General features: G+C 43.3%; 1 protein-coding gene across 6 annotated transcripts in view; it reads right to left on the bottom strand.

The window, feature by feature from the left end:
- SLC35F4 (solute carrier family 35 member F4) overlaps window positions 1-18,134 on the bottom strand; it is a 125,396-nt gene that overhangs the window by 28,554 nt on the left and 78,708 nt on the right. The window contains exon 1 of one of the 6 annotated variants that reach the window (XM_009670662.2): window positions 8,985-9,225. The exons of the other annotated variants lie outside the window; for them this stretch is intronic. Within the exon in view, the coding sequence (XP_009668957.1) occupies window positions 8,985-9,060 (76 nt within the window). The 5' untranslated portion in view covers window positions 9,061-9,225. Of the gene's footprint in view, window positions 1-8,984; window positions 9,226-18,134 lie in introns of those variants that run through there. 6 annotated transcript variants of the gene reach the window in all.

Here is an 18,134-nt window from a genome sequence, read left to right as displayed (position 1 = left end):
AGAGCAGGTGAGCCACCACGAGCTGCTGCTCACAGCGTCTTGATTCAAAGCCGGAACCAGCAGCCTTGTCCTGAGAGCCATTTTCCTCTCCCATCTGTAAACTGCTCTCAGTTCCTTTGCCCTCAGCCCTCTGACAGATGTGATATACGTCCGCGGCTTTTCGTTCACACACAGATTTTGATATGCAGCTCACAGAGTGAGAACATTTGCCCTCTCCTCAGACTCAGGCTAGACAAATCACTGTTATTTTGCAAGGGCTTGAAGAGAAGGGATTATTCTTTGTGATGCAGAAAACAAAGGTTTCCAGATTATTTTGGTGTGCATGACGTATTTTGCATGTTACAGCAGAGCTTAGAATAATAAAAAACATGCCATTTGGTTGGGGACATCTTTACTGGCTTCCAAGTTGTCATTACAAAAATGGATGGAATGAGCTACCAATTAAAATAATCAATGCAATATAAGAATGCAGCCCCAAAAGTAATTTGGGTCATCACTTTTTTTTTTTTTTTAAATCAACTTCCCCAATGGAAATTCAGAACCTTTCAGACAGGTAATTGAATTCTCATCTGAAAGTCATCCATGCATCCATGGCACCAGATTACTGACACCAACTGTTTGCTTATTTGGAGACAGCAGCATCTGGCTTGCTGGTATGTGCCAAAACACATACTCTTTTTTGATTACACAACTAAATTGACGGTTAAATAGGTGATGTTAATGAGCTGGGCAGTTTCTTTGCATTTTCTGCTCATAGTCCCACATTTGCACATTTAAAATGTGCAGAGAAGTCCACATTCAGGACTATGTTCCCAAAGCCAGCTTTGCTCTGCAAAGGAGCAGTCTCGTGTGGCTCCCACTGTAGTCAGCAGAGAGACTTTTTTTCTAAAAAGTCAATCAAGGCACCTACAACCTCCCTTTTGCTTATTCCGTATTAAAATCTGTTTATTTTACTGTGTCCTTGAAATCTCAGCTCCTACTATGCAACCGTTTCTGCAAGGCCGAAATGATGCCTTCTATACCGCTACCGCAAAAACAACTGCTGAGTTTTGACAGATGGATGGAGACAGCAGCCAGGCTATAGTTAGGGGAAAGTACGCATCAACTGCATGTTCCTGCTAACTTGGACACCAGTGAAAGAATTGACAACACTTCCTTTAGCCTGCCACACTACCTGTTAGAGCGAGCAGCCACCGTGATGAAGGACTCGCTCACACATCGCAGTCCTGTTGCTGCCGGCAGGACACACACCTTCCTGGATTGATACCACTCAATTCACAGTCAGCAGGGCTGGAGACTTTTTCCATGAAAGCTGCGGCAGTGAGAAGAAGATGATGTGAATTTTGGGGCCAGGTAAATATCGGCTGCGCATGGCCCTTCCTGGCTATTGGTAGAGGTGAAGAGAGCTTATCCTATCCATTTTATAACAATAAAACATCACTAGATACGATTAGCTATGGCTGTAATTGGATTGTTTACTACTGTTATCATATAACTGGGGACAGGGCTAGGCAACAGCAACTGTTTGATGGGATTTAGGTCCATAGTTCATTTTATCCCAGCCAAAGGAACTGCCTGTAAAACCAAATCCTGCCTTTCCTTATGCTGGCGTAAACCCAGAGCAACCCAGCAGAGGTAGCAAAGCTGTTGCGGATCTAGATCGGTGCACCTGAACGTAACAGCTAACCAATGAAGTTCAAATTCAAGGGTGATCTCTCCCCAGCTTTGAACGTGTTCAGAACCAGCAGTTTGACTCAGGACCATCAAGCTCTAACTACATTTACTAAGACTAAGCAAAAAATTGTAGGCAGGATATCTTTGCAGACAGCGTGCTGCACAAGGTTTGAGGAATAAACATCTCTTACTTGGCTCCGGGAAGAAAAATAATTTCCCCACATCTCAGACATTAACAATACTGTTCATTGAAACACGTCCTTCTGAGACACTGCAACTGCTCTCTGTGTATTTGAGTCAACGCATACGTGTCCCTTCAGAGTAATGTGCTGTTCATTTACTATTTGCTTGTTTTGGAAGTTTTTATGTTTGAAGGGGATGCGAAGGGTACAACATTTTTTTTGTCCTAGGGGAAAACAAGGTTTTCAGATTTTAATGAAGAACAAATGACTCAGCGGTGGTGTAAAGCATTTCTCTTGCGCTGTGATTAACCACTGTCAAGAGCAGAAAGCAAAAAAGCAGGTATTTCTGTTGTACTTTAACAGTGACATCCATCTGCAGTTTCTGCCAATTATCCCTTCAGTGTCTGCACACAGCCGTTCATTGCAAATTGGCAGACAGCAACTTTACTCATAATCAGAGAAGAAATCTCCACAATTTACACATGCTCTCCTTTCCTCGGTAGGAAATGAGCAGAGAGGCAGCAGAGGGAGTAAATAACCGACACATCATCACCATATAAACTAACTTACTGTCGGATCAGGGATGTGTCAGTCGACACCCTTGCACCTAACCTCCCCTTCCAGAGCGAGCAGGACAAGCCTAACCGCCAGGGAAGGGAATGGTTAGATAGTGCAAAAATTGCCCCCCACCCAGCACATCCCAGTCACATCTCGTGCTCAGGTACCAAGTCTCACCCTGCTGTGAGGGATCACTAAGCTCCTAAAAAAGGTCTCACAGCAGAGACAAATTACACAGGTACCTGTCCGGGATAATCAAGGTGTATCAGATTTTGCCTTAGAGGAGAGATGGCACAGATAACTTCCTGAAGTCACCTTCCAGCCCTGCATCTCCATGGCTTTATGCTGGGAACAGCCTTAGGACCTAGTCCCAAGATGCTGAATTCTCCTGATTTCAGATCCAGACTGTTGAGCAATAAGGCCACGGACAAGTACCTCGATTCCACTTATGAGAAAGATCTGGAAAAAATGTGCAACAATCGAAAACAATATAAACAGTGAGAAAACCTGACAATACGTGGATAGACTGAGGATGCACCATCAAATCAAAGATGAGAAACGTGTTCAACTCCTCAACTTATTGCAGTGTTGTAAGTTAGCTTTGAGCAAAATAAATAAAAAGAGCATTTGAAGCTAATGAGGAGTTGAGTGCGTATGCAACACTGTGAGATCCGGCAACTTGAAGAACCCAGAATTAAATGAAAACAACCAGAACCGGGCAAGAGCACTGATGTATGGCACCAATCAGCTGGGAATACAGCCAAGGAACCCACCTAGTCCTGGCAACCCTAATGTGCATATTTGCTTCCAACTTCTTTGATTGCCATGTAGAAGAAGGTTTTGGATAGAACTGCCGATTTGGAAGCTACATCATGCTACTTTCACAGTGCCCGATATGGTCTGATTGATGATCTGACTGCAGATTTCATCTTTGCCATCCGTTCATATAAACTTCAAAGCCTGTGGAAGGCCCCAGAAAGACAAGGTGGAGCATGTGTACGCACTGGCTGTGCTTGGAAGGGAAAGACAGTGAGATTTGTGCACAAAGTACGTGGAAAATGCATCACGTTATTATTAGTAGCATTAATTACACTGAGATGTAATGTACATACACCAAAGAGTCAAGGAGCTCCCATTTTTGTTCACTGCACAAGGTAATGTGGGTAGATATATATCACTATTCAACTTTTGCAGATAAAAAAAGTGGGAAATAGTTGCTAAGTAAGTTACACAAAGGTACCTAGTCACGCAGCGGTTGATTCTCACCTCGCCATCTCCCCAAATCATAGCAGCAGGCTGCTGCTCATTTAGATTGGGTTTTCCCATACTAATTGCTATATGCTTAATGCCTTGGCTTCTGCACGAAAACCTGAAAATTGCACTTGCAAGTCTGTACATCCATCTTTCTGTACATCAGCTACATGTTTTTCTTGTGAAAATCCTGGCCTGAAACATAGGCTTTCTGAGCAAACCTGGGGATATGACGTGCAAGGCCTGCATGCAATGTTGTGTCCTGAATCCAGGCTGCAACATCATTATGTTCAAGAGCTACAACCATAAAAAAAAAAAAAAAAAAAAGGCCTTTGCAGACCGCATATAAAGGCTTTACTGGCTCTAAGCGACCTGTGGACAATCTTTTTGGGAGCAGGGGCAGAAACCACCATAAGTGTACTGGAAGGCCGTCTCTGGAGGTCTTCACAGCTTGTTCCTTACTGAAGTGAATGGCTCTTCTTTGCATCACTTCAAGAACTTGGGATCAAGGCAAAACAAAAACTTTTGTTTCTCAAAACACAGACAGACAATTACTAAAAAACCCAAACCTCTATTCAAGGCTCTGCTCCACTTGTTCGTCCTTCTACATCTTACTGAAAGTATAGTTAAAAGCACAGAAATATTTCCCCGCCCTCAGCTTTTTTGTTTCTCACCCATTTTAGCCAAGACGACTTTTTTCCCCATTCTCATTTCAACACAACTCAGACAAATATCACTGCCTCTGTTTAAGCACTGCCAAGGAATCCCATTGATCTGTCATAAAAATAATACACCCGCACCAGCGTAGGTGTCGGAACAAATGGCGGAAACAAGTTTATTTGATAACACCTGCGGTGGGACTGGCAGAGAGAAAAAGCAATGATGTATTTTAAAACCTACTAGCTACACGTATTTTAAAGATATTTGGAGCAACATAATGTATTTAGAGTCTGAAGGATTCTTCCATGGCCCTCACTCAAATCAGTGCAGGGCACAGATTCGAATGGGAATTGGAAAGGGCAACACGGTAATGCCAGAATGAGGCTTGCTTTGGATATACAACGTATAGAGCAAATCATATGATCTTTAATTTTGCATTTGTACCAGAAAGGGCTAGTATTAAGGGTAAACCCTTATGTTTTGTTCAAAGTAACACAAAAAATCTGGAGTCCAGAAAAACAGCTGCAAATAAGAATGCTTTTTGTATGTTAAAAAGAAAACTTCCACAACTTCTGTACAAAATGGTCTACATTCATCTATATAAAATCATTTGCCTCAAGACATCCGTTTGCTGTGGAATATTTTGGATTGAATTCTCCCATCAGAAAGCATTGCTGGTATCCTCGTTTGCCTTGAAAAATAAGTCACCGCTTATATGTACTTTTGACACCTTCTCAATTAGAAAACATTCACCTCTACTAAGGGATTTAACGTTTCCTCCTTCAGCACAGATTTCTCACGCAAAGAGCCTCTGCTTATCGCTCCTTCCCTACCCATCTGGACATCCAGAACGAAGCCTGGGGAGAGCAGGACCAGGCACGCAGATATGCTCCCCTCTAACCTACCCAACTCGCAAAGAAGTCACATGAAAAACTGTGAACTTCTAAAAGGGCAATTTTTTGGCTAACGGCTGCCAGGGAAAGTCAGGCCAGGCTGCTATGGTGCTGCAGAGGAAGAGGAGGCCAGCGCAGTGGCACAGCGTACGGGGAATCCAGCCACGTGTCCGCAGCCCAGTGCACGGCCAAGCTAAGCCTATCCCTGGAGAACAGCTCCAGGTCACGGGGACTAGTCCTAACTCCACTGCAGCAACTGAGAAGACTACCTGATTTTAGTGAGCTTTGGCTTTCCACACCAGACTTCACCGGAGGTAGACTTCCCTGAAGTCAACACTTATCTGTCTGAGGGAATAACCCAACGGGGACCTCACAAATCTCTTCCACTGCCTATGTCCCTTTCTCAGCTGTTGATGTAAAACTTGAACATTATTTCAACTCAAGAGCAGGGACTTTATTTTAAGCTTCTACTTACATAAATATTCCCTATGCATTTACCTCAAAAATAACTTCCGAATTAATCCCTTGAACACTTTCAAAGGGATATCCTTTGCCGTAACACAGCTAAGTGACCTTCCCTGTCCTGATATGTTTGACACAACATTAACTGCAACCAGTCAGAAGATTCACTGGCCTTGGATTAGACCCACTTTTCATCGCTTCAGCATTGATGGCACAGCAGATGAACACAAATCATTTGATTCAAAGCTGCACATCATGCCATGAAAGAAAATCTGTATTGTAAACTTTGTAAATGAATTATACCAGATGCGACTCCAATAGTTTTGCAGATTTATACACTTTGCTCCGAAACAAAAGGTTACAAATCTCCATAAAGAAAACGAATCCTTTGAAAAGCCCATTAATCTGGGCATTGCTAAAATTCAGTGACATTTCCAAAAATTCTCATTTTACTTTCACTGCAGTAAATCAACAGTAGCTTCAGTGAAGGCCGTGCTGCTGCTTCAACATAAAGTTGCTGTGAAAGGAGTTTAGACATAGAGCGCTCAGAAAAATCACTCATATGCATCTTGTTATTAAATAATAAGGATACAATATACAGCTTCTACTTTCAAGAAACACTGCAGTAAACCCAGGCTGGTTCATGGGTCTCTAAGATACGACTGCAAAAGCAGTCCACACACTGCCATCCAACTCAATATCAAATTGTTTCTATTTATTTCCTAAGCAAATTATTGCCCTTCCTGTTTGATGAGTGCCTCCAAAGAGTGATTCATGCTACCTTTCTTAGATACCAGTCTTAAAGAGGAGATGAATCACTACTCAGAGGTGTCCATCTCTCCCATTGACTTCAGGACGCTCAGACAACTTTCTTAGTAGTAGAGGTTTACATTTAGATGCACCTGGTGAGTCCAAATCTCACCGTCTTGGGTTCAAGTCACAGCAGCACTTCGGTACATGCTTATAAGCCGTGCATTAAGTATAGACTTCAATTTACTAGCCTGACTTAGGTCCTAATGAAGCACTTCCAAACAAGGGTGGGACAAAAGAACATTTTACAGGTCAGCAGGCAGGGCAAGAGTATTTATCGCTATCCTGTTGCCTGGAGGCACATGAGACACCTCCTCAGTGTTTTCTGCACTGCCCTTTGGGCAATAGGTCCCAAAGGTCTCACCCCTGCCTCTCCCTGATGGCATGTCTGGGTAGGTCACCTCCACGTGGTGACCAGACAACCCCCGTGGCTCAGGCACTTGCCCACGCGCAGTGCTGTTACTGCCTTACCCCATTCGGTTTCTTTGGAAATCTTTGCTACAATCTTCCCCGAGGGGTAACATTGGCTGCACACACGTTCACGTTTAATGTGTGGGCTCGCAGGGGCTCCAGCGTTAGCTCTGCTTGGCTGGCTTCAAGCCTAGCAAGAAACCTCCCACCCTCAGCTTGTCTGCTCCGACACATCCTGTCATCCGGTCACTTCCAGGCTGTTGTCCTTTCTTTCTACCCTGACTGGACCATCCCGTCCCTCTCCAAGGAAACGGCCGTGCAATTTCCAACCCTGCTGTAGCCCAGCAAAGCAGGAAGGCTAAGTTGGCCTCCCGATGCACCTGGCAGCCTTTTGCGTGGGTTAAGCCATAGGCAAGCGCTGCCTGTCCGTCGTCTTAGCCTCTACGGGGTAGAGACGGGCTTTCACGCAGCGCGCCCAGCGGCTGGTGTGACGAGCCCGCTCCATGATGGGAGCCCTCAGCAAATAAACAACTACAGATCATCACGTTAAGCGGCCCCGCGGTATGTCAGCTCGGCAAGCCGGCTCACTCGACTGCAGCGCTGCTCTTTGAAAACCAGGCGAGCATATGAACGGCGATTTCACACTTCCTAAAATCCGTTGCGGTGCAACAGCAGAGGACCAACATAAGCAGCCGGCTCTCCCATCTCTTTCTACTCTTGTCAAGGCATTTTTCCTCGAGAAAGAAACATCAGGTAACTCCCAGGACTGCAGTATACTCGATACCACACACACTGCCCAAAGGAAAAGGACACCAAAGATCGCCTGCTGTACTGGAAAGTCAGTCCCGTTCCTAATTTATGTCAGTCATAGCCAGGTCGACTGAAGACTCTGAGTCACGGCGCTATCACACTCTGCTGACCAGCACTGTACCGTGTCCAAAAAGGCAGAATTGGGCTTGCGTTGTTTTTATCTGGGACGTGGTGCTGAATTTAACACACACAAAGGGATCGCATTTTCGCTGCTGCTCAGAATAACAAAAATCAAAGCGGAGAGAGCACGCACCTTGCAATTTTAGAGCTAGAGCATCCTTAACAGCGTATCACACCTCGTGGGAAGAGAGTTCATTTCTGGTAGAATAAGCAACTTTGGAAAGTACTACTCAACTCTTCAAAATATTCAATGCTGAAAATAGTAAGTTCACCAAAACGCAGTTAAACCCTGTGATTTCTACAGACTTTAAAAGAAACCTTGAACCAGAGCATTAGGAATACTTTTTAGAAAGCTTTCTTTTCAGCTGTTGATTTATACTGCAAAAATGCCTGCTGTATATCCTCAGCATGCCAAGCTTCATATCTGCGTCACAGCTCACACAGCACAAGGATCTCTGACGCCGGACAATATCACCAAACTTTCAATAGACACCTAAGTTCAACGCACAGTTGGTCTGCCCTCAGCAAGGAACATGCACTCCCTCTGCACTTTGCATTAGGATGTCCCATCCAATCCAGAGCACACCACAGGTTTTCCCAACAATTTCTGTTTTGTGGGGTTTTTTTTAATTATTATTAAGGAATTGCTTTAGTGCTGACACTATTCTGAAAATAAGGCGGGAGGAAGCAGTTTGGGGGAACAACTGCTATCTCAAGTTAAGGAAAAGCAAGCACACAAAGTTGGTGCCTCTGTTTTTAAAACATGAAAGATAAATCTAGAGTACAGTATTAAAATGCTACTGAAAATTGAACGACATAGTATCGAGCTAATTGCATATCTTTTTTTAAAGCAAAAACTGAAGTACAACAAAACTTTTTCAGTTCTTTTCATTTCAAAATTAGTTTCTTTATCAGAGATCAATCACATCACTTGAACACTGAAAAACCAGAAATTTCCGACTGCACTTACCCTGGAAAATAATAAAGTGCCAAAAATGCTATTAGAGCATCAGCTACTTTAAAACACACGTATACATATATACACACACACGCACGCACGCACACACATTCTGCTTTGCGTGGAACAGAGCAGGAGTAGCATGCAAAGTAAATTTTTGCCTAGCGTTAGATATACAGGAAAAAAAGCATTTACCCTCTGGTACGGGCGAATTTAACTCAGAAACACTGTAAGACGGTAATGGTGCCACTCTTGCCGAATGTTTCTTCATCCTCTGAAATTGTTCTCCTACTCACACGTTCACTTGGTCTTTAGTCCGCATCGCTTTTGGTCCCGAGTACTATAGTAAACACTCAGCTATGGCTGGTGGCTAGATGTTGTTCTGGAGATGCTGCAGGAGGCTATGAGTACTGATTTGCTGTTTCCCTGGGAAACCATTTGCAACACGTTCAAACAATGCTTGACCTCTGCTAACACTTTTCTTTCAGGCAATTGTTCAGCGCAGCGGATAAAATATAAATATATTAGCTGTTGCTCTTCTTAACCTCGAAAGCGCGGCAGCCCCTTTGCATGAAAGCAATGATTTCACATCATATATCTGCTCTGTGTTAGCGAAGCAGAGGGGAGATTTCTCAGCGACAACTGCAAGGGAATTATGCAATGCAATTTTCTGGTTCCTTACACTGTGACAATATGCACATGATTAGAGCAATTATTTTAAATAAACTTTGAATAATGTAACTCCTACAGAACCCCTTAATCAGGATTGCCTTGGGCAAAAGAGCCAGTAACATCCAACTCTCTCTCAGCTAGCAAAGCACTGGTATTGCAGGAATCTCTCTTCTCTTTTAGCGTCCTACAAAAATTGTCACAATCACAAGATATATATAGGCCACAGTTGGTCTAGATTCTTCCTCGCTTTCCTTGAGGCAGCTAGGACATTTTTTTTCCTCTTTCTCCTACATCTTCTCTCTCTTCCACTCTCTTTTTATTATTATTATTTCTATTTTTGGAAGTTGTTTACTTGGAGCATTGATAAAGTTTCACTGTACAAAGCGGTGACTGCCATTAATATTGCTGCAAGTCCTTTAGACAACCCCCGTTCATTTCTGTAGGCCAGCACCGTGCTGGGCCAGCAGGTGTTCATCAGTACCTCTGAGGTGTTCTGGCTTCGAGCTCTTTACCAAGAGAGCTAGCATCAGGGCGTCACCACGCGTTTGTAGGTGGGAAGCTTTACCATTCAGTATTCAAGGTATTTGCTAGAGTAACTATGGGAAATACAGAGAAATAGGACAGAAAGGGAGCTAGCCATACCAACACAAGTGGACAAAGCTGCTGATGTTTTAAATGCCATAACTATATACCTCTCAGCTACAGTCCTTGTGCCTTTGCTAGCAACTGAGAGCAGGGATTCCTAGTCTCGGGCTTGGTCCTCCATCCTCTACTGTATAGCCAAACAGGGAGAAGTCTTCAGCTCTAAGGAAGGCAATAAAGTGAATTGAAAAGGATCAAGAATCACTGACCTAGAAAGTCACATGCTGGGCTTCCTAAAGGCAGCCTACTGGAAACTCAAATGCTTTATACAGTAACCAAATCCTCTTTCGGGGTGCAAAATGACTACTGCTGAGGGCATCAACTACAGAAATCCTCCCCCTTGAGTGCTGTAGAGGAATAGCTGTGATAGAGGAGAAGACCTCGGAGTGGCTCACAGCTCTGCCCCGTGCTCTCATATGGTTGGACTTGCCTGAGTGAGGGAAAAAGGAGGTTCCTTATCACCAGCCTGCTCTTGAGTTCCCCTAAAACGGGCAGCTCCCATGTTTGGAGCATGTGGGCAGAGACCGTCCCCTTCATTCATCCTTATGGAGCTAAGACACAGGGGAGAGGACGGGGGAGAAGCAGGGTCACTGCCAGACCACCCGACCATCCTCCAGATGCAGCCAAAGAACCTGGCACATCAGCAGAACCGAGCTAAGGCATCCTAACGCACGAGGCAGCCCATGGCTCCCCCACACCCAGAGAGGGTATGAAGCAAACCTACGGATATTATCTTAAATGCACAGTCTTGCCCTGCACATCCCCTTAATGGTGGTCTCCTATTCCTGCTCGGGAGAGAAAGAGTAGGGTCTGCCTTCTTTCGTATCAGGGAGCACTGCAGAAGTGCTTGAGTACTGACACAGTAAGCAACAGCTAGTGGTTCGGTTAACCCTGTGGAAGGGAAGGAGAAAGAGCAAAGTACTCTTCCAAAGCCAGCTCGCCCACAGCAGCCCTGGGACACACTATGGTAGAGGCAGAAGGAAGAAAAACAGTCATAGCTGCCTGTTTTTCCCCCCAGTGTGTCCTCTCCTGGAATGCTTGGAGCTCCCCTCAGGATCTTCTTCATTACATCCCTTGTGATTAATAAGGCTCTCTACCGTGACAGTCTTTTCCAAAGCATCACATTGCATCACATAAAGCCAACCAGCTTTTACTGCTTATCTGCATTCAGAACATTTCCAGCACTCTAACAACCACTATACCACTGAAAATTATCTTCTCAATTTACAGAAGGAATTTTATTCCCCCCTTCTAAGTGCTGAGAGTCAGCAGACTTTGTGATCACAAGTCAAGTAATTGCTGGCTCTACACTCGCAAGGCTATCTATTAATGCATGTCTAGTCCTTGGGCGTTTAGTATAATATAAACAACATAATAATATAACACAGAGATTGTTTTTAGAAAACCATCTCTGCAAACGGGAGTTCGTAATGGAATCATTAATGAACCTTAACAATGGTGAGGGTGAAACACATGAGACAATGTCAAGCAATTTGAGACATTTCTTTCAGACAATTTCAGCTTAATGGAAGAATGTCATTCTATCTAAAAGTTGCCGCAATTTTTCAAAGGAAAAAGCTGCCATCGTGTTAACACAGTAACCCAAAAACCATATTCCAAAATACAAAGAACCCTTTCTAATATTCACCTCGGCAAACTTTGCTTTGAGCAACATTTACAAGACAGAAGCAGATATAAAACTGATTCAAAAATATGTGTGATTGGTATCTATAATTCATGTCGAAGGCTGTAGCTTGAAAAGGATCACCTTCTCTAGCTGCACAAACAGGGGGTTTGGCCATCTGCTTCTGTTCCTGCTATGAATAGCTGATTGCCTTTATGCATGTGATGCTATTTGCATAGGTGCTCCGAGCCTTCCTATGTACTCTGCATCTCCTCTTTAAGTGTGCTGAAGAAAGGAATAAAATAATATGGAGTGGAAGTGAAAGAAACAAGCCCTGTCCTTCTCTCCTGAAGTACATCAGGCATAGATCCATCCACAGGCAGAATTTGATGTCCAAGTTTTACCAGGACAGCATGATAGTTATCCCACAGACTGTAAGCGCACATGAAATCTGTGGTCCTGTCGCCAGCTTACTTACCTCATATTTATGCCAGCACCACAGTGAGAAAATATGGCTTGTTTTCCCCAAAGTCAAGAATGAACTAACTAGCTTCCAGGTACCTTTAAAACTCTGACCTTCCTAACCAGCGTTGTCATTTGCTTAAAATTCTGCACTCTCAGTCTGCAACACCTTAAAGTTTTCGCATTTGCAAAGTGAAGCTTCTGTGATATCTGAAAATCTTTTCTCAAGACATCTCAGTCTGGGAGCTCCTGATCACTAGGTAGTCACTTTTGAACACAGCCTATAGGTGAGGCAGCCTATAATTAACAAAATCCAATACAACTCAATGCTCCATATAATCAGTCTACATATCCTCTTATTTTCACTCAGGGTATCCCTTTTTGTTAGGGAAACGTACAGTATAAGAGCACAAATAATACAATGTTCAATTATACAGTGTTAACTATAACCCAGACAGAAGCAAAATGCACGCTAGCAGACTACACATCTCTTCATACTTAAGGCAAACATTGCTGAGACACCAGCCAAAGCTCTCAAGCCAGCTGAGGCATCCATTCCTTTGCATTGGTTTGACTGTAATATATAACCGTTGAATAAGGTATGGCAAAAAAATTCTCAATTAAGATTCCTCACCCAAGCGTATTACACGCTGGCCAAGAGCCCCAGCAGTCCAAGGCCTCTGAGTGGCATCCAAATCACTTCCTACCACCCTCCTTGGACAGGTACAGGGTACGGTGACTCCAGTGAATACAAGCCCAGAGGAGAACATGGAGAAGCTGCGAGTTTGCTGACCCAGTAACCGACCAGCTAACCGAGGTTGGAAGCTGAGTGAGAATTCAAGAGCTGAATCCTATTTGCTAACAAATACTCCACGTGCACAACAAAAATTGGCTGCTGCTGCCAAACGTATGCCATCCCGTTGGTTTACAAAATCTCTGTTCACAGTAGCCAGTAATACATATTAAGGGACCTACTGTAAAAGTAAGGACTATTTACTCTCCTCCACTAAAGCTGTAACCTATATCAAAAGCAGCAGTTGAACCCTGGGTAACCAGAGGTCTGTATGGAGGGTCAAGCCTACACATATAGGTGTTTTCTCATAACCACCTGTGCTCCAGCCACAGACGTTTGTGAACGTTCTGTGCTTCTGCTGACAAAACAGGCAACAGAGAGCAAAATTATTTGTGGGTAAGGTATAGAAGGTAAGAAGGTATTCAGCTGGTCCCCAAAAAGGTTGCTGCACCATCTCAGGTCACAAGTTGGTTATGGCATCTAGGGTCCTCATCAACAAACTAAGTGAGCTATGTCAGGTTCGTGATGGAGGGCTTTTTTCCCCACTGGAAAAAATCAACAACCAAAATTACAATGCTAATACAGTCCCCACGGGGAGTGAGTGAATATCTGATGCAGAGAAGATATCACGTGTGCTATAGCCCCAGCTAGACAGAATCATCTCAAATGAAGGAAAACAGCTGTAGAAGTAAATAAAACAATGGATTTCCATCTTGATGATGGGATTCATCTCACTTGACTTAGGATGACAATATCCTTTTAAAGTAGATGGTGGAAAGGGGTATCGCTAGAAGGCACTTCACCCAACCTCTCTTAAGTAAAATGAGATTAGTAACTCTCTGGAGGAGCCTACTTTTTCCACTGACTATAATGGCAGTGAGGTGACTTGCTCACATCAAGACATCTAGCTTTTAAACACCTAGGTTAGGGTAGGCAATTCCAATGAGAAGTACTTAGTGTTAAAAGTTTGATGAAGACATAAAAGGACTTTCGTTGACTCTAATAGTCCTTAGATCAGGATCCAGATCCAAAACTGCAGTCTTTGTGTGTTTTGAACACCATTAATTACAAGACCTGTATGAAAATCACTTTGCAAAAGACCCTGCAGCTGACAGGTCAATCCATTCCCAATCACCAGACTATAAGACTCTCATAAACATGACTATTTTAATGGCTCTTTCAGGCTGAGCATGTGTTTTGAGATGACAAGCTGAAGAGCCCTTATGAAATTCACTTCATTTTGCTGGAATACAAATTATATGCAAGAGAGAAGAGATGAACAATCCAAAGTGCAATCAAAACAGATGTATCCTATAAAAGGGATTTTTATGTGAAATAGAAGTCAAGGCTTTAGTTTGGAATTTCAACCCTCTTCTAGCAAAGCCAGAAGTATATGGCAAGTGTTACTTGATTCAAACAGCGAACTCAATTCAGAACAACTTCCAGGACTTGCCAAAAAAAAAAAAAAAAAAGAAAGAAAAGAAAAGGGAAAAAAAAGGATCATAAATCTCACTGCTCTCCCAAGTCATGGCAAACAGATTTTATAGAACCAAATCCTGAATTCCTTACTCGGTCATTACTCAGACAAAACTCTCACTGGCTTAAATACTGTTGGTTTTCTCTGCTAAATAACCCAGAACATCAACTCTGTTCTGACAAGCTTCCCATTAACATCTACCAGGCAGGTCATGGTCCTTCAGCAACACGACTGTGTGCTCACACATCATCGGTTGCAGACAGGATGGTGCAGAGCCGCTCCCTCTGCCACTTCTGCAGGAATGAAGAGTGTTTCTGCAGGTATCCCATGGCCACGCACTTGAACACGTGCGACTTCTCCAGCAGACACTACATACACCAGTTACCCAGATCAACGTGTGGGAACACGTGCACCCTGAGGAGAGGCAGGGCTGCCTCGCAGCGGCCCTGAACTGCAGGGCTCCTAGGGTGGCCAGGACTCAGAAACATTTAAGTGCTTGGAGGGCCCTGCTCACTTATTTAAAGCAATTGTGTCCTCAAGTACTTTACTGATGAACGGTGGAGATGCAAATTATCACATCAGCTGTAATGAGCTCTTACCTGTCTTCTCCAGCTCTTCTGTCCCAGGAGCCAGACTAGTGATGCTGTTCTGGCACTGCCACCTGGGAGCTGCTGCTCCCAGCTCCCACTTGGTTTGTGGCAGAAAAACTGCCTTTGCCTCAACTTAACTGATCATCAGGTATGTTATTCTTGAGAATATTCATACCGAAGGCACGTTAGAGTCTCATATGTTTTCTTCATTGAGGCAGAAACTGAACTTTATCCAGATTTTTTGCTAGTCTGCAAATACCTAGAAGTAGAGTACTCATCTCCTGCTAAAATCTCACCTAATAACTGCACTAAGTACTACTAAATTTGAAAGGTTTTAACTCCCTCGAGGGCTGGGTGTTTATATACTGATATCCACAGGCTCACGTTAACACAGGTTGCAATTTAGAATAAATCAGCCTAGAAATTCACTCTTTAATACTCAAATCTTTTTTTTTTCCCCCCAACAGGAAAATGCAATATGATTATTTTTAGTCTTCCTAAGCAGGCAGTTTATAGAAATCAGATTAACGGCACTAGCTAAACATCCACTCAAAAATGATGATGTGAAGATCTGCAGTAGTACCCACAGCTGTTGTGCAGGACTCAACAGCTTCTCACTGCTGCCATGAATAAAGATCTTTTCAGTTTGTTGTGTCCCACCAGATCTCAAAGAGCTGTTTCTAAATAGATGCCAGTCATGATTCCCAGCTGCTGGCTCTCACCTCACTGTGAAATCAGGAATTTAAAAATTCTCAAATCGCTGATAGCCAATTGTGCCTTAGCTACCAGAGGCCAGTGCCTCTACACAACTGTAAAGCTCCCAACAGTTTTGACCCTACCAAATGGTAAGATGTTACATGTCATGCAGCCCTCCGTTGCTTATTAACAAACCCAAAGTATTCAAAAGTTCCCCAAATATTAGCATCCCGTCATCAAAATTATATAATTGACTTTAAAATATTAATATCTTTTATTGCAGTGCATTTAGAATTCCTTTTATTTGCCATCTGATTTTACAGACCTTACAACTAGTGCTTCTCAGACGTCCCTGGGATGCATTGAGATTAAAAATTTAAGTAAAATAAACCTCAGATTTTCCTTAGTCATGTGACTTTTAGAACATTAAAAAAAAACAAATAAAGCCCTCCTGCTGGCAACTATCATGATGATCTACACTAAAGTCTCCAGAGTGGGCAACCCAGCTTCTTCGGTTTTTCATTCTATTGTAACATGAAAAGATCTTAAGCTGAGAAATACTAATCTGCTAATGCAATTAAAGAAAGAGGGAAAAATATGAATCGTGACATGGAGAGCCTTCGTTTAATTTTAATTGGAAAATTCATGCTGTTCACGGGAACAGCAGACGTATCAAACGTAGGTTTGTGTTCATATTTAATTCATATTACTTCATATTTACAGAGGAGGAATCAGAAGAATAAAAAGAGCTGCTTAACCAAAAAATATGAAGGACTGAAGACTATCGTTTTTTCAGCTGCATCATGCACACTGTGTTACCGGCCGCAGAGCCTCTGCCAGGCCGAATGGATTCTGCTCTCCTAATCCTGAATCAACGAGACACAGTTTGTTCAGCACTGCATCACAAATTTCAGCTTATGGGCTTTACTCTCAGACAGGACCTGCGAAGAGCAAGAATCTCATGAGCAACATGCGCAGAAATCTCCTCCGCAGCATGCACACACCTCATCCGAAAACGCACCAGACTCCCTGCAGTGCAGCCTGGCCACTCGAGGTGGAAGGAGCTGCTCATCTGAGAAGCAGCACTAGCAAAATTCTGAACCTATGAGGCCATGCCATGAGCTTCTGAATAACCTTTGGAGCCTTCAGCTACGCCGAGTCTGAACATTTCTCATCAAAAGTCATCCGAATTTCAAACTCTTTTCAAGTTTAAAGAGATTAGGAGAAGGTTTTCTACTTCAGCCTGGCCAACACGTAACTCAGTGGCAGTAAAACACAGCGTAAGCATACATCTGCCTGACAGTCTGGGGCAACAACAAAGAATAAATCTTGCATCAATTTCAAACATCCGATACAGACTTCTCAGAATAATAAAATCAGAAGCTCAAACTCATATTGCTTTTTTCAGGGAAAACAGCTTAGCTGTAATTGCATGTCAGTTAATTATTTGCCTTCCCAATGTTTTATTAACAAAACTGCCATGAGTGAAATAAGCTGTCTACATTTTCTAATTCTGCAGTTAAGTGCCGCTTCTTCATCAGAGGAGAGCATCTGGGTTGAGACAACTTCCATTCTGTGTGTCATCGTGACAGCAGCGCATGTCAGCGGGACAGTAAATCACTTCTTACATTTGTGCATCTTTTGGGTAGTTGGCAGTTAATCAGATGGCTGAGGGCTTTCCTCAATACCGTAATTAGAACAGAGCATCAGAAATCTAGGGCTAGCTACTTCCAAAACATATCTACCAGCACGTCTGTCTCCACGCAAGTCCTGGGACAGGAGCAAACGCTTGCACCAGCCAGCATTACAGCTCCCATTACCACTAGATGGCCTCACGAAGCTCATTCGTCCTTGGACCAAGCAAACACAACCAATTTTAGGATAAATTACAGCACGAGACAGTGTTTATGGCAATGTTAGTGGTGATGCACTACCTTTTACAGCCCCTCTAATTGTAAGGATGGTGTGTAGCATTCACAGAGCTTTTGGAGCAAGATCGGAAGCTTCAGAAAAGATCCAAAAGAGGACTAGAGCAATCAGAGGTCTAAAAAAACAGTGTGTGTGAAGACTGAAAGAACTGGGGTCAAGTAACTTAAAGATGACGACAGAGGGGAGGCAGCAAAGCAGTCTTCATACAGGTTGGAGGTGCCTGCATAAAAGAAAGGATTAATTATGCACACCGGTGTTGACAGGGCCAGGAGTAACAGGCTTTAACTGCATTACTGGAAAGTTTAGTTGGACAACAGATGAGCTGTTAACAGGGAGAACAGTGAACTGCTAAAGTAAATCACCCAGGGTATGAAATTCCCATCATGGGATGGTTTTCAGAATAGGTTGGAAGAATCTCTGTTTGAGAAGAAGTGGAGTTGACCCCACCTCAAGAGGACAG

Source organism: Struthio camelus, chromosome 5 (assembly GCF_040807025.1).
Source record: "Struthio camelus isolate bStrCam1 chromosome 5, bStrCam1.hap1, whole genome shotgun sequence".
In the NCBI taxonomy this organism is placed as follows: domain Eukaryota; kingdom Metazoa; phylum Chordata; class Aves; order Struthioniformes; family Struthionidae; genus Struthio; species Struthio camelus.
The sequence above is the reverse complement of the archived record's forward strand: the minus strand, read 5'-3'. Positions and strand labels throughout refer to the sequence as shown.